Source organism: Zosterops lateralis, assembly GCF_965231275.1.
Source record: "Zosterops lateralis genome assembly, chromosome: 3".
Taxonomy (NCBI): domain Eukaryota; kingdom Metazoa; phylum Chordata; class Aves; order Passeriformes; family Zosteropidae; genus Zosterops; species Zosterops lateralis.
Genome location: NC_139764.1, coordinates 36,871,101 through 36,888,062, shown reverse-complemented (window position 1 = coordinate 36,888,062; position 16,962 = coordinate 36,871,101). Strand labels below are relative to the sequence as shown.

General features: G+C 35.7%; 1 protein-coding gene across 3 annotated transcripts in view; it reads left to right on the top strand.

Annotated features, from left to right (window-relative positions):
* Positions 1-16,962, top strand: part of PRKN (parkin RBR E3 ubiquitin protein ligase) — a gene marked incomplete at its 5' end in the record, with an annotated part of 673,262 nt that overhangs the window by 484,829 nt on the left and 171,471 nt on the right. For 2 of the 3 annotated variants that reach the window (XM_083857571.1, XM_083857570.1), the window contains one exon: positions 4,949-5,041. The exons of the other annotated variant lie outside the window; for it this stretch is intronic. In XM_083857571.1, coding sequence (XP_083713697.1) covers positions 4,949-5,041 — 93 coding nt within the window. The remainder of the gene's footprint in view (positions 1-4,948; positions 5,042-16,962) is intronic. 3 annotated transcript variants of the gene reach the window in all.

The window sequence follows — 16,962 nt, the reverse complement described above, 5'->3', positions numbered from 1 at the left end:
TATAGATATTTCTTTCCAGTTCACACATAGGACAAATTTCAGGATAGTGTTTTTCTTAGGAATGTAAGACTTGTAGATCTGTTAAACCATTTCAGTGAGACAATGAAAGAAGCGTTCATGGGAGATATAAAAAATAACAGAATGGGATACATGATAACTGTAATGCAAAATGGCAAGGGAGAAAGAACAGCAGAGCACACAGTGTGAGATCATACAACCAAGTGACTGGTAGATGAGGAAGATTCATGCTTGCTGCTCTGCACCATTGCCTGTAAACATCACTCACCAGTACAGTGCAGTAAATTAGATTACATCCTTTTCTGGATTTTTTGCCAACTAGAATTATTCAATTATAAATTTTCTAACACTAAATATTATCCTGCTTGCAAATAATATAACTTTTTATTGTCTCATGTGACATTTGTTGTTCCAGTGTGAAGGTTGGTATTGAAATAACTTCTTTCTCTTTCCTTGGTGACTGCAGCTGCTGTCTGATCAAACCAAGTGCAGACTTGCAAGCAGGATACACAACTTATGTGCAATATTTGAAGTCATTGTTACCAACAGTGGCCTGCTGCTAAAGAGGAGGCAAAGATTCTGATAAATCTGGATTATAGAGACAAGCTATTTTAATTAACCATGGGTTGGTTTGGAAACTTGTTAAGGACACATATTAGCAATTTGCATTCAAAAGGTATCAGATAGGACAACCTGTTTGATAAGGAAATCAATAATGAGAGTGTCTGTTCTTTGGGCATTTTCAAGGAAAGGATTACAAATCAAATCTTATTAGTGCTCTTCATCTTGTTTGCATCTGTTTTATTAGCAAGTACATAAAGGAATAGGCATTGTGATAACAGGGTAATACATTATGGTTCCATAACCCAATTAAGCTGCAATGATTACATGGAAATGAATCCATAAAGGATTCAGATTATATGATCTCAATGTTGTTTACATTTGATTTTTAATCTCTTGTGTTCATTGTATGCCATTAACTTTTTTGACAGAGTAAGATGCCTTGGTTTTGTTTGTTTCTAGTTGTATTGGCATAGCAATGGATTTTATTTTTTTTGTCACCTGCTCCTATTGCTATTTGGTCTCTACTGGAGGAGTGCAAATGAGTCATGTAAACAAAAATAACATAAAATTGCCTTTATGTTGCTAGACTTACCCAGTGTCACAAAGAAAATAAAAAACTTCCATGTAGTGCTAGGTCAGAAATGTTGATTGCTGTTTAGAAGCATCTAACCCTGCAGTTTCCAAAACTGGAAGACATTCCAGAAAGTCATGAGTTTGTATTAAAGTTATGAAACTACAGTTAAATGTGATTTAAATTCAATGCTAGGAAAGAGCTCATTATTTAAGGAAATGTGTAACAACCTAAACCAAGAATGTATGAGTAGTATAAATTGTGTTATTTGGTTTAGTGATACCACCTTTGCTGCACTAGTGATCCACTTTAATAGTATCTAGACTTTCAGGGGAAAATGTTATCTTTTTATAGTGTGATATGAAAATTTTAATGTCTAATATATTCTGTGAGAGACTGTAGTATGTTTTACTACTTTGATCTTTTCAGTGTTCAGGATTTTGATTGGCTGGACATTTTGCTTCTTCCCCACAGGTTTCTGAGACTGTAAACAGGGGAAAAATTAGAGTAGCCAGTCAGTCAAATTATGGAATATTGAAAAGGTCAAAGCCATACAGGACTGTACTTAACTTATAGAATATATGAAGCATTAAAATTCTGATAGCTTGTTCTTGTGCCATGGGTTGCAACAAGAGAGAATAATGCAGTAGGTTGAATCTGTACCTATGATGGTAATTATAATGAAAATGGAAAATGGTGCAACTGTAGTCTACTGTCATTCTGACAGCCTTTTAAATTTAAATATAAAGGCTTTTTATAAAATGTTCTGCATGTAGAGCTAGCAATATATTTATTTGTAACTTTATTGAAACTGAGGTCTCATACCAGTTCAAACTGTAACTTCATTTATAATCAGAGTCTGATTGTAAAAACACAGGGATGGGACAGAAGCAGAAATGTGCTGTCTCTCATTCATAATGCTTTGCATAACGTAATGATCAGAGAGATGTAATCATCATTATAGAAAGGAAAAGCAGTCAAAATGTCTGATCTGGTAATTTGATATAGTAACTTTAGGAAAAACTGATGTTCCAGGGAAGATAACATTTGTCCAAAACCTGCACATACTTGCTTTTTCAATGCAGGTATTATTTTCCAAAGTATTAACAGGGGAAATAAGGGGTAGAAAGTCTTTATTTAAGAATTAATTTTAAAATTCCAATTCCATTGTTCTTTTCTTAGCAGAAAGAGCAAAACTATTCTCTTATTTGAAAACTAGCTAGTCGTTTTTAAAATCCACCTACACTACTTTTTTCTTCTGATTTCTTTGTAAGTGTGAATTGTATGACTCTCTAATGTCTCTGTGTGGGCCTGAGCTGCAATGGAAACATCAGAATACATAGTTAAACTCTGCCAAGCCTGTTTTGTAATTTAAAACTGCTTTTTAAACTTTTTGAAACTTGCAAAGTCAATTGCCATTGTAGCCAGCAAGGAAGATACTAATTGGCTTCCAACTTATTATCCCAGACTTGGATTCTACATTCTTTCTTAAGACAGGTCATGACGTGGGAAAAGTAAGAGGAGATGGGAAGTGTAAAAGATGAGGGAAAGTAGAAAAGTTAAAGGGATTTCCAGCCATGCCAGGTAGTCTTTTCTACCAGTTCATCTGCCTTGTAATGACATCTACTATTTGCAAAGTATCCAAAGTTGATGTTTCACAACCTTCATAGTGAATTCTTTTGTTATAGTGCAAATGCTTCTGGGCTAAGCAGAATAATGATATATCTGAATATATTTTTATGCTGTAGTATTTCTTGGTGAAGTATTTTATGATTGAAAAGAAGCAACTGCCGTGTCCTGGTCCACATCTTGTTAATTGGGGTACAGATATATTTTCCACAGTATTTGCATCTCTACCATTTGTGTCAAATGGCAATGTTTATATTGGGTGGCTAAATATGTGAGTTATGCAAATGTTAGGAACAAAATCTTCTCTTCATTAAGAGTTTATGTACAGTAGGGCCATGGGTAGGAGAAGAACACCTGTTAGGCACTGTATTTGTGATATCCTTTTGTGTAGCTTGATTTTTTGTTGGAAATATATAGCACTATCTTCAACTAGGAACTGGGAACAAGGAAAAGAATATATAGGAAAGTGTGCCTAGAGTCTGCCCAGCTAAACTGATAACTGATATCTCTTAAATACACAAATAAATAGAAATACAAATGGTTTTAGCAACAAACATAACTTCCTTTTCCCTCTCAAAATAAACATTGGTACCGTGAGAATAAAAATTTGGTACAACAGCAGAATTTTCTCCCCATATGGGGGTTTGTGAAAACCTAATGCCTCCTAGTGACTGTTCAAACATGCCCTCATGTGTTTCCATTTTGGTAATTCTCTTTTAGCAGTGACTTTCTAAAGGGAGTTTAATAACAGCAATCCATCCATGTCCGTTTGCTGCCTCCTTTGGGAGTTGAAGAATTAACACGGCAATTGTTGATGCACCTCTAACAGACTGGCCTGCCTCGTCAGGCTTCCCATGGGCAAAACTGTAAAAAGATGATGAGTATGAAAACTCTAAAGGATTCACAGCCTTACATGCAGCTGGAAACTATAGTCTGCAAGAACTTCTAGAGGTCTCTGCCCACTCACCTTCCCAAAGGCAAGTCAGTCATGTCATGTCTCAAAGGTTTGTTCTCAAAAAAATCCCAGTGACACAAACTTGACCTTTTCTCCGGTCTTCACCTGTCCTTTGTAAGCTTCCTAGAACAGATGAACTGAATCTCTTTGACTGTGATTCATTTGCATTGTCCTCTACTGGCTGTGCTCATGGAGAATACTCTTTCTCACCTCCCCAAGTTCCTTTATCTATATTTGTAAGCCCTCATCTTCCTTTTCTTCAATATTGGTTTTTAAACTAAAATAAAATCAAGCAAAAAACTGATTAACAAATAAACATTTGTTGCTTCCCCAGTCTGCTGTCCTGGACTGGATTATGAAAAACTAAACATAGTCCATCTGAGTCAATCTTATTCTGGCTAAGTAGACTGGAACAATTACTTTGCATTCTCTGTGCATGACATTTCTCTTCACATTAACTTATTCCATAATATTTTTTTCTGGCTACAGTGTGATATCAGAGATTGTAGAATTGATCTCCACAAATACAGAACATCTCTTCCATGACTAGAATTATGAGGCACTGTGGATATTCAAATACTCTGAATATTGGTTATTTAAGTTTTCAAATGAAGTTTAAAAATTCAGGCCAGAGAAAATCTCAAGGAACTCTGCTGAGTTCTAATGCAGATGGAGGATTAGGCAGCATGAAAGCAAATGAAATTCAACTTGCCACACATGAGGTTACAATCTGAAGATTGTAACATTTTCCATGTTGGCCAGGACACTTAAGTTCGGATTGGAAAAAATTGATCTGGCTGTCTCCCACTATCTTGTAATCCTTGGCCTTTCCCAACACTGACAGAGAGGGGTGAAGTATTTTGTGGGTAGCAGTTTGACAAGCAGCAGGGCTCTGAATAGTGTGTTTATATTTAATGTTACTCTTAATGCACAACAAATGCAGACATTTTAAATGTAGATGTAGCTGTGTCAGGGAAAAAATGTAGATAAACCTGCTTGCTATTTGGTCACTCTAGATTTATTAGTTTTTTCCTCTTCTATTCTTTGAAATCATCAAGTGCATGTGGGGTTTTTAACTCCAATTTTAAATTTAGAAATATTCTCAGCAGTCTTTCAGAAATCACAGTCAGAACTATGATCAGAGAGACAAGCACTATGAACTATACTCTATGAAACTAAAGACTTAAAAATAAATTCTTTTCTGACTAAAGGCTGGGCAAGTTACACCATGGAAGAAGATGAAGAGCAGAGAGAACCTATATGCTTGAAACTGGTGTCATCTCTCCTTTCCTTGAAAACTCCTGGTTTGTTTTTGTTTTTTGTTTTTTTTTTGTCAGTGTATAGGCTTGGTGCTGTGCCTAGGGATCAATTATCCATTCCTTCCATTTCTCTTCCTCTCCTTCCACAAAATGGCCTAGGTTTCATTTTACCAGATCACATATCATTTAAGCAACAGAGACAGCAACATTTTATAAATTGACAGCTATGACAGCAAAATAAACCAATGTTAAATATTACACAAAAAATCTCATGTTTCCATGCATAATTTAAGGCTTCTAAAACAAAAATGTCTGGCAGTTTTTAAACTGGAATACTGGTGCATATATGCAGTCAATTTTTGTATCACATCTTCATTGCACCAATAGCCACAGCATTAACAGCCTTGATATTGAGGCAATTTAGGAAACATTTTAATGTGCCTGTGCATCATACAGGAAAGTTCACTGTATTTTGATGCAGTAAGCTTCTTTTTAAGTTAAAAATCAGATATGATTGCAATTTTCTCAAATTTGCTTGCTGTCTGAGAATAAGACAGATGTGTTGTTCTTGACTGGAATTTTGACCAGCATTTTGCAGTTCTTGGGCATGAATCAAAGAAATACTGGTGATCCTACCAGTGTGTTGAAGTCAATGGTTACTTAGGACCCTAAATAAGAGGCAGGCATCTTCAGGCTGCACTGATCTATGTGATACTTCTGCTTAGATATCACTGGCTCTCTACCCTGTTTATTTCCATTTAAGAATTCCAGACCTACTCAGGTAAAAAATAAGTTTAGATTTTGTGACCGTGAATTGGACAATGTTGCTGTATCAACTGTTGAAGCAGCTCAGTTCTGTGTCCTTTCCTTGCTCTGGTCAAGGATGTGATCTAGCCCTGCTGCAAATTTCTTCCTGGAGTAACACATCCATCATTTTTTTCTGCCTGAGAGAAATGTTAGCATATTTATTACAGGGTGTTTTCTCAGGAAGATGAACAGTAATTGAGATGTAACTATAAGGGTTGAAGCAAGTTTTTTAAATGTAACTTGAAAATATTCTCATTACTTTATTCTACCAATTTAACATGTAGAGCTATAAGTAAGATCAGTTGAGGGAGAAATGTTATCTTACAGAAAACAACAAGATTTAGAGAAGGATTTGAACCTGAAAAATCAAACAAGGGCTAATCCTACTGCTGTGATCCATATAAATGATTGGGAGTGGTAATAGAAAAACCCTTCTATATTGTGCTGATATCAGCTACAATGTATGTGCAAGCTAAGTTGCAAAAACTGCCTGCCTGCCAACTATAATTGTTAATAGCATAGATTTTTCTCATGCTAAGACATTCTGCTTGTTCTGTATGGATGAATGTATTCAATATACCTGATTTTCTAAACTAGAAGAGAATCAATGACTGAAAAATTTTATTTGACTGGTTTGCTTACCAGATAGATCCATATTAATATAAGACATCCTGAGAATGACAACAAACACAGTTACAAAATCTCAGTTTCAGTTTCATCCATGATGTGTCCTGATTATCCTGAGTTGCAGTATTTCATACTTTCATTCATCATTTCATTCTTGTTAAGTTTGATAAAATTATACGTTTCAGAAGTCTTGCAATTGAAATGTAATTTGTTATTTTAGCATATGATGCAAAAGCTTTTGGAACAAGACATGTTAAAGATGTTATTTTCTCTCACCAAGATCAGTTCGATATTTGAAATCCTTGAAGGTGAACTGCATGGTATTTCACATTATTGTAGAGTGCTTTGTAAATCCAAAAATTTATGTCAAAGAAAACTAGTGCTTTTCTTCACATTTTACCTGTGAGGGAAACTGATGTGTAGAGGAAGAAATTTGTTCATGACCAGGGTCAGCAGCAGCAATAGGAGAGCCGTAATGCAAAGGGAGATCTTGCTTGTTAGTCCTTATCTGCTTTTGTGGCTTGAAGAGCACTGCTGCCCTTGCCTTGGGCTGTTGAAGGTTTCCTTATGGCTGCAGCTAGAACCCAGAAGTTTTTTGAGCTTTGTTACCCATTCTGCTAAATACACTCTTTTGTCCTGCTGCTATATTTGCTCTTTCCTGGCTTTTTTTTTTTTTTTTTTTTTTTTTTTTTTTTTTCAGGTCTCATTCATTTGAGCATATGGAATATAATACGTCTCATCTACTTCTGAATAGGTTGTTTTTTTTCTCATGCTGTTGCTGTAGCAAAAGCAATTTCAGTGGAATTCCTTCAATTATATAGAAAATTCCTTTCATTTATTTATTCAATACTTACCAGGTGTACAGTACTCAATACTTACCAGGTTTGGCTGGGAATTTTCTCATCACACCACATTAAGCTATTTTATGATTTACCTTCATCCAATAACTTGTCTTTTCTTTCTTTTCCTTCAGCAAATGGCTGGGCTGAAAATAAACATTTCAAGAGTGTGCAAGAATATGATCTCTGATTGTCAATGTTCCTTACAGAATAGGTTGTTCTAGTAATTCACAATGTAGTTATGTGATATAGAAATGTACTGTGAGAACACAGCTGCCATCAGCTCTAGTAACCACTTCTTTGCATTCCAAAAGTGGTTGTGCAACATGCACAGGCAATTGTTGATGTTGCTGGTCTTCATATCTAAGTCACAAAGGATGGGCATTAGATTGCAGCCTTCACTAGAAGAGAAGAAACCTTCCACCAGAATATGATAGCTACCAAAACAAATGCACAAGCTCAATTCCATACTATTCCTTTCCTTTCAATGTAAATAGATTTTATTGAGTGAAGTGAATGCAGGGACTATCCTAACTAATAAAAGTCATTCAAGGATATTGATTTGAACTTATGTGTCTTTGGGAAACCTCGCAGATAAATTTTCATTGTTAAAGTATAACAGACATTTATAGAGTGTTTTAATATTTGCCTATATCTAGTGCAGACTTGCAACTGAAAAACTATGTGTGGACATCAGGAAGAATCTGATAATAATTGATGTTAAGTAGAAGTGATTTGTGTTTGTGTACTGGATTGCTCTTGGAAGCAGATTCACTGAGTGAATGACTGGCAGTGAACTGGTATTGAGAGGAAGCTGAGTGACCTGGAATTGGAAGAAAGCTCATAGAACTTAACAATAATAAATATGATTGTAGTTGCTGAGTATGGTTTTCAGTCATATTTTTAAATGTTAGAAGTTGTCTCCTTTTGGTCCTGCTGTGATGTATTCAAAGGTAGCCATGGAAAGTGGTTCTTTCTGGTATTTTACCCATTGCTTTTGGTCCTGGCTTGTTATGGTTCAGACATGACAAACTTCCTTTGTATTGAGAGGAAAGTACCACATGCCACTGCTTTTCGGTTTACTCCATTTCAAATTTTTTGTTGTTGTGTTGAGGTGGGTGGGGTGATGGAAGTAGAGAGCATAGAAGATATTAAATTGACAGAATAAAAATATTCTCTCCTATGAACACTAAGGCAGTTAGAAATGCATAATTATAGGACACCCAAAAAGGAGATTTGACTTTGTGAATATCCAGGTCAAATACTTCTCTCTATCAGAACAGTAATTAATAGGTGCTAGGATGCCATCTCATATAACTTAGGAGAAACCTTTCTGATGTTTTTTGTTTGTTCATTGTTGCAGAATTTTGTTTCCTTTTCTACTTTAAAAAGCATAACATCCTCTTTTTTTGTTTTTTCTGCTGTCTGCCTTTTAGCTACTTAACCTTTTTATTATCACCACAGTGCAGTGTGTCTGGTGCATATTGTAACATTGACTGTCAGAGATAACTGAGGGTTATAAGGCACAGACTGCCCACAAGCTGTTTCTTTCTGAGTTCTGACTATGTGACAGAAGATGTTAAAACTTCAAGTTTCATTCTCAGATTTGACCAGTCTGGCAGAACTATTAGCTGTAGGAGTGATCATTGCTATGCATTTAACAATGACAGGGTCAATCGATCAAAATTTACTAATAAATTGCAGAAAGTTAATAACATTAGAGGTTCACAACAGCACAAAAACCCCTGCTTTAGTTCATTCTCTATGTTAATTCTAACAACAAAGAGAATCTGTGATTTTAAAAATGTATTACTATTATAATTTAAAACTTGACCTTTATCTAAAGTCTTCTGCCTGCACACCTAGAATTTCCTCTAAAGAGCAAATTTTGATTTGTTATTGTTATTAAGAATATGTTCCCCAATTTCCTTTACAAAGGGTTTAAAAGACTAACTTTTTTATACCACTATAATCCAAATAGTTGAGGTTAATAGAAGTTTTAGCTGAAGCAGAAATCTGAAAAAACACAACAAAGCCAGAAAACACATCTTCTCTTGAGATATGATGGTATAATATGCAGAACCGGCCAAATTTCCAGTTAATGCCTATCATTCATCCTGATGTCTTTTTTTTATCATTTCCCATCAAAGCAGGGAGGAAGGTTTTTAAGGAGCATCATTTTTACCATCTGATATGTCTAAGCTCTTGCACACATTGTTTTTTGTGGTGGACAAACTGAGTCAAGGTAAAGGGAGGAGAAAATACTTTTTGTGCATCCTAATATTTCAAATTGGACAGTTGACCAAACAGAACCTCATGTTTGGGCAGGAGGAGTTCTGAGTCATCTTTCACTTATAAGTTATTTCTCGTGGTTTAAATTTCTCATCTCATCTTGGGATGCTGGAAGGTATAGTACTATAGACTCTTATAGCTGCTAAGACTTTTTTTCTTTATCAAGATATTCCAGATGAAGCAAAAAAACTCTAATACAGTTAGCTGAAATGTGAGACATTACAGCTATCTTTACACTTAACCCTTAGTTTGCATCTTATTAAACTTTTTGTAAGTGAATTTAGTGTAGACTCAACTAATGTCATTACAGATAGGGGACTTACTTGTCCGTGGTTAGACATATTGTTGTTACCAACGTACTGGTATTGTGAACTAAGATTCTTTCAAAAAAAAATCAAATACTGTTGAAAAAAATATACACTCTATCCCTGCTATCTCTATGAAGGCTTTTATTCAACAGCATTGTTAATTTTTCATTTGCCATGACTTTGAGGTAGTACAGGCACATCAAGACAGTTTGACTCTTGCTTGCTCCAAATGTTCCACATCTGTATCCAAATCAAAGTATAAAACATAAGAATTTTAAGATAGAATTGCACATGATTAACCTGAATAGCTCTGATCTCACACCAGCTGAATGGACTAACAGAAAGCCTTTTTTCCAGAGCATTAAAATACATTTTTCCAACCTGCCTTTTGAGACTGATTTATATGAAGCTACAGGTTGGTATTTTAGTTATGTCTAGAATTCTTTAACAGACTTGTTTAATGCTGCTTTGTTTTGACCATTTTAAGGACACCAAGAGACCAAAGGGGGAGTTCTAGGACTTTTATCTAATACTACATTTGTACAGAACAACAGTTGAACAAATGCATCAGCATGAACTGTAATAAAACTAAATATCTACTACTGATTTTTAATTTTCTCATGAAACCATCAAAAATTGCATTCCTAGAAGAATATCATCTTATAGGAAATGTCAACCAAACCCCCAAAATTCACAGGGAGATGGATGCATATTAACTGATTGAAAACCTTATAATGGTCTGGACTAGCTCTTCTCCAGTTCAGAATGGCTTTGAGTGACCTCCTGTAAAGCCATTATTTTATGTTAATAAATTACCAGAAGGACCGTTTAGCAGTAATTTATTAAATTGAGATTAAATAAGGATGAACTTAATTTACCATTATGAATTAAAGCAGAGCTCAAGGCCATAGAGTCTTGACAAACAGGGGAAAGGATGATGGATGCCAGCAGATAGAATCTATTTTTAGCTGGTTATTTTTCTGGTTTTGAGTTGTGAGCATTTTCTTCCTAAGCATATTTTAGGAGAGCAGCATGATGGTTTTCTCCTTTCTCTTTTATTTTCCCCATTCTTTTTTTTCAGTGCTATTTTCTTATTTTGGTAGCCAAAATATTGCCCACTATATTTTTAAATTGATTGTGCAGAAACAAAGAGCTTGAAAATATTTAAGTGAAAAATTTAACTAAATAATGTCTTCTGTTTTTTGTTGTAACCTGATGAATCAGAATATGACCTGGAGAGGAGATTATGTAGGGTAATAGGTTCACTTGTGTTACATGGCTGCTACATGGCAAGTGTCATCTTTCTTCTGTGCACCTAAATGTCAAAATCCAATGATGTCCTGCTTTAGTGACTAGACAGAATTGCAAGTGCTTTCTGAAGAGGAGTCAACAGAGTGCAATGAAAACACCTTTTTTGGCATGGGAGGAGCTCATCATATATCACTCTTTTTTTTTTTTTGAGGGATTTATTTTGCATTTAGTAATTTAGGTATGCCATAGATTCAGACAGAATAAGACTCCCTTAGTCATTTGACTCACTCCAGCAAAAGTGTCATGTCTCAGAAAGTTCATGGAAAGGCAAGACCCACAAAATCTCGGTAGCAAGGGGCTACCTTGGGAGACTTGGAAGGGAGAGTGGGTTGTTCTTGTTGATGTTTATATCCATATGGAACTCATGAGTTTTTTTCTTTGCATTGTCACCAAATTTTTTGCCCCTGGGCTGATTTCCTTGTTAGTAAGAGCCAAAGATTGTGGTGAAATTTCTTCATTGAGCTGGGTTTAGTAGGTTTTAGATCTCAGCTCTTTGTGTAATTAGTCTTTGTGCAGGTCCTTTATGAACTTTCATCTGTAACAAATTTCAGATTCCTCAATACAGCTGATAGAGATGTCTCATTAATATATATTCCTTTTTACATGCAGAAAAAAAAAATCAATATCAATTACTCTTGCTTTAATTTCAGTAGTTTTTGACATGGTGAATCCTTAACAAGTTGCAATAGGTTATGGCAAGTGAGTAATTTAATTTTCTGAGCAGTTAGAAATGGAAAGGAGGAGGAAGAAGCTGGAGCTTCAATGCCAGACAAAATGGCATTGAAGAGGGTGTTGGCACAGGTCCTTGAAGTGAATACAGCTTGTAGCACTGTTTGGCAAGTTTATACAAGTCCTCTGCAATACTACTGGCTATCATGCTAGTCAATTTGTCTTTCTGACACTTAATTATTCTCATGTTGTTGATCTTTCATTGTGTTTTGGGGTTTGTTTAGTTGGGTTTTCTTCTGTGAATTAGATTGCAAGACCCATAGTACATGGACTATATTTTTATTCAATGTTCGTCCAGCCTGAATCACTGGATCTGTACCTAGATGTTATGCTGATTGCAGTAGTAATAGTATCAACAGCAGTAATACCATAAATAATTGTTAGCAGTGGTCATGGATAATTTGCACAAGAGCCATATATTGAATGGTAGCTTTGACTTTTTCTTCAGGACATAATGTTGCACTACAAACTATGCTGAAAGAGTCCATCATGGGGATTTGAAATTAAATATAAAGCATTATGCTTTGTAATTAATGTAGACATCTGAATTAAAGTTTGAAATTTAAATTATATGTTACCAGATAGACGTTTAAATTTCAGACTTGTGTTTGTTTATTTATGTAGGCCTTAATTATCTCTTCATCTCTACTGTTTTCCCTGGGGAAAGTGCCTGATATGCAGGTCTGGAAGCTCTTATTTAAGTCCTTCTGAGGTGTTGGTTGTTGCTATGTTGGAAAGAACATTATAGAACCATCACACACAGTTTGGCACAGTTGAAAGTCCACTTGAGGGTAAAAAATTGGGTGAACATGAAATCTGACTGACCATTTTGCTTTAGAAGAGTTGGCACTTTAAGTCAGATGTGAAGTGGATCTGCACTGGTAGAATAACTTTGTGTTGCTTCCACTTGAACTATTCCTTGTCGCAACAGGACATGAAATAAAGATGTTTGACTCCAGTCAGAAGGCAGTAGAAATCAGAAGCTTTATTTGCAATTCATTCAGCCCTTTTATAACATGCTGTGCTAAAAAGACACATTATTGGTCTGTAGGACAGACACTCTTCCTATTGGCTGAGTAACAGGAATAGCAAACACCTGTTGTTATGGGAAAGGAATATTGTTTACACAAAGTTGTTTTGGGAAAAAGAAAACTGTTGAAAAGTTTCCCTTGGGAAGAGCCCAGCAATTCTCAGGCTCAGAAAATATCAAGCCCACAATTCCTAGCTGCTACATATGTAGAGGATTGAGGTTTCTGCGCTGTCATTTCTTTACCCATCATGAGAACCACACTGGTAATACAAGCATAACTAAACAATGATTGGGGAATAGCAAAACCTTATTGAATTTATTTTATTTCAGTGAACTGCAGAGCATGTTAAATTTCTTAGATGTATTAAAATATTAGGATCTTTATTGCTTACTTCAATTATGCTTTTTTCATGCTAACTCTGCTTTAAAAAGAAAGGGTACCAAAAGGCTAAAAACAGAAGACTGAAAATAGGCTCAAAATACACAAAATTTGCAAGATATGTTTTTGCTTTAAAATATGCTTAACACTTGAGTAAGTAAACAAAACCAGTTTGTTTGCTGTGGTTGAGACATTAAAAGCGTTAAGCAAGTCCCTCATCTCGGAGGTTAATATCTATTCCTGGAAATTATAAAAGAGATGCCTGCATCAGCATTTCAAACATTTTAAAACCTTCAGTATTTATACTGATTTAAGGAAAAATCTATTTACTGCTGGCACTTATTTTATTATCCTACTCCCTAATACTCCTACACCCATATTCAGTATTATAAACTGAAGTGAATAATTCTCAGGGGTGGAGTAGATTTAATTTCCTGGATTGTCTTTTTGGCTCTCATTGTCATCTGTATTCACTTTTGTGTCTTTCCAAATATTCATTGATTTTTGTTCACTGCTAACAGACGATGGGTATAACTGTTCAAAACTAATTGATAAAATAGCGCTTGCAATAACAAATAGAAAACAGCAGCAGCTATTAGTTACCTCACCTTAGGTATCCTGCAATATTCACACTAATATTAATAAAAAGGGAAAAAAGAAAAAAAAAAAAAAAAACCCAACTTAATTCTGTAGGCCTTAGTGCTTATAAAAGATTTTAAAATTTTAGCAAATAGACTAGTCAAGTGCCAGTTAAAAGTATTAAACCACAATAATTTTTTTTTAATCAAAACACCTCTTCAAAGTAACAAAATAATTGCTAAGGATAACCTCTTAATTATTAAATTTTAATTTAAAAGTTTTAATTTTTAAATTCATTTATTGGACTTCCTAAGATGACGTTTGAATCACGTTGCAGCTTTTGTATGAATCCATATGTTCTATATCATATGTGAATGGTTAGTGACCTTATTATTAAGATATTTTTAATTTGAATATTTCATCCAGAATATACAGGGAGGCTTGTTTACTTTTGTTGGTTTTGGGGTTTTTTTTTCAATAAACATTTTTCTTTTGCACCAGGAATACTATGATGTTCTGCCCTTGTTCTGCGTGTCTCATGCTACTTTATGCTATGCTTTGTGGTCTGTCTGCCAAAAGTCAGTATAATCCTGGGATTTGGGTGTTAAATTTAACAATTCTTATGATTTTTTTTAACCCATCATCTCTTTTTACTTTTTGTGTGTGTGTTTGTGGCAGGGGTGGGTTACTTGTGTACTGTGAGAAAATCAACAAATGCTGTGCTTTTCAGATGATGCATCTCTAAGCAAGTTGCTTCCTCACTGGCTTTAGACACACAGCAAGGAAAGTTTCTTTGAGGCAGAGAAAGAAAATACAGCAGAGCATCTCTGCATGTTTATCTGTGGCCATACCCACATTCCATCTGCAAGTGTCACTGGCACCATGTGCTAAGTCTTGTCTTTGTGTGTCCCTCTAGATTTTAAAGGAGTGAGGAATATTGTTTCCTCTCTCTTTCTTCCAATGTTCTGCTGAGTGGAAATAATCCTTCTGTGCTTGCCTAAAGCAGAGTGCCCTCAGTATTTCATTATTGTTGCAACCTGCTTATTGCTTCCTTGAGGATGTGCTTTTGTTCACCAGCACAACCATTAAAATGGTCTATCTTTGGTACTACTACAGATGAAGTTCTAATTCTGCCTTTTCCCTGTGTATCATGACCCCATTTTATTCAGACTGTCCTCTGAGTTTTTATCTTGATGAAAAATCCTTTTCTGTCACACTGTGCTCCTGTGCTCCACTGCACCTCCTCTCAGTGTAGCAACACTACAAAGGGAGCTCTTGACTATCTGGTCACTAGCCTCAAAGCCCTCAGATTCCTTTTTTCCAGGAAAGCTCACTTTAATTACCAGTAGGAGCTGCAGTTTTTCACATAATGGCATATGATACTATTAATTATTCCTGTAGCTTTTAAATAGATTAGCTTCCTCTTTGACTATTCTCCTTAATAAGCTTCTGCATAACACATTGTCTTGAACCTCTACCATTATTCCGTTTCTAATTTTTTGTCAGCTGTTACTGCAGGGCTTGAGTTCCAGCATGTGTAATTTGACACAATACAGTCTTAGGGAAAGATGGGCGGGAGAAAAATGTCTAGATAAGAGAGAGGAGGGTCCTGCATTCCAGGATAAGTTGCTGCTGCCATCCACTGAGAAGAGCAAGGAAACTAAGACTTCATGTGTTTGTTCCTTGGGGGTTGGGGGACGTAGGGCATGGACAGGTTTCTGTGGCTGTGCTGCAATTTTGAGCTGCATATAGAGAGCTGACTCTTATTCTATAAAGGCCTTGCCCTTACTGTCTTTTGGAGAGTTTCTAGTGCAGGAATTTACAAAAATACTCTGATTTTTTTTAACAGTTGTAATTGCAGCTGTTTTCCAAAATCCTTAAATAGAAGTGGTTCTTAGAAGACATTTCTAGTAATAAATGCAAGGGATTCCAGAAGGTATAATGTTTGATCCTAGTTTTTAGTAGGACAGTAAAGACTTCCTCTTTACTTGCATGTTGAGACACTTCATTCATGGATATTTTTGACCACTCCAGGGACCTTAGCTATTTAAAACCACACAGAAAGAGGAGATTTAACTAACAATACTCAATTTGTGTCAGATGCCAACATTCTGGTGTATCATTTTTCTTTGACACACCAACAGTCTGCAAAAATTCATAAAATGTTTCAATTGCTGCTGCTCAGTAGGAATGAATTCAGGAGTAATTCAGGCCTTAATGAGACACACCTGAAATCACATTAGAGTGGCACAGAGTAGAGTTCCCTTTTTTTATAAAATCCCTGTGTATCTCAAGCTAGTAACCTCTGAGTAAACAGATCGACTTGGTTTTTTAACCAAATTAGGTTATCATGTGGAACAGATGAAAAGTTCTGTGATTTTCTGGCATTGCTACTGTCTGAACCTTCTTCCCTTCTTCAGTGGATGCTGAGAAGTGTCAGTCCTGCTTGCATCTCCAAAATGAAAAAAAAATTGGTGAGAGTTCATTTAGTAGGGAAAAGGGCTCTGCAGCAAACATTTCCATTTGCAGAAAATAACAGAGGTTGGAGAGCATCCATAGGTAATGAAAATTTAACTCATTTTATTAGAAAATTAGCAGGCCAAAGATGACCTCAATGAGTTATTCTATTCCTCCAGAAGGGGGGTGGGATGGCACCTTTTGACCAGTGAGATGCTATCAAGTTGTTACATTAGATTATATCTAATGCTGGAAAGGGAATCAGATTGTTAAAAAATTAGTCTTCCTTTAGGTCTTAGCAACCAGTATCTTCACAAAGACTTTGGCTCAGAGGATTCAGAGAAAGCTGTGATCATCCTGTCTGACTGATGCAGAATAGCTTTTCCCATCAAATGATGAAATCTGCCAAGCTCATTCTAAATGTCCCAGGTTGGCTGAGCTGAAGTGTGAACTACCAGCTGGCTCACTGTCACTGCTTGACGTTTACAGTAGCAAAACTGGACTTTTGTAGCTGCTCTTTAATAGCTCATCAGTAGAAGGAGCTTTTTTCCTGTGTTTTCAGTCTCTGTTGAATGTTTTAACTCTAGCTAGCATTAAAGTCTTGCCTC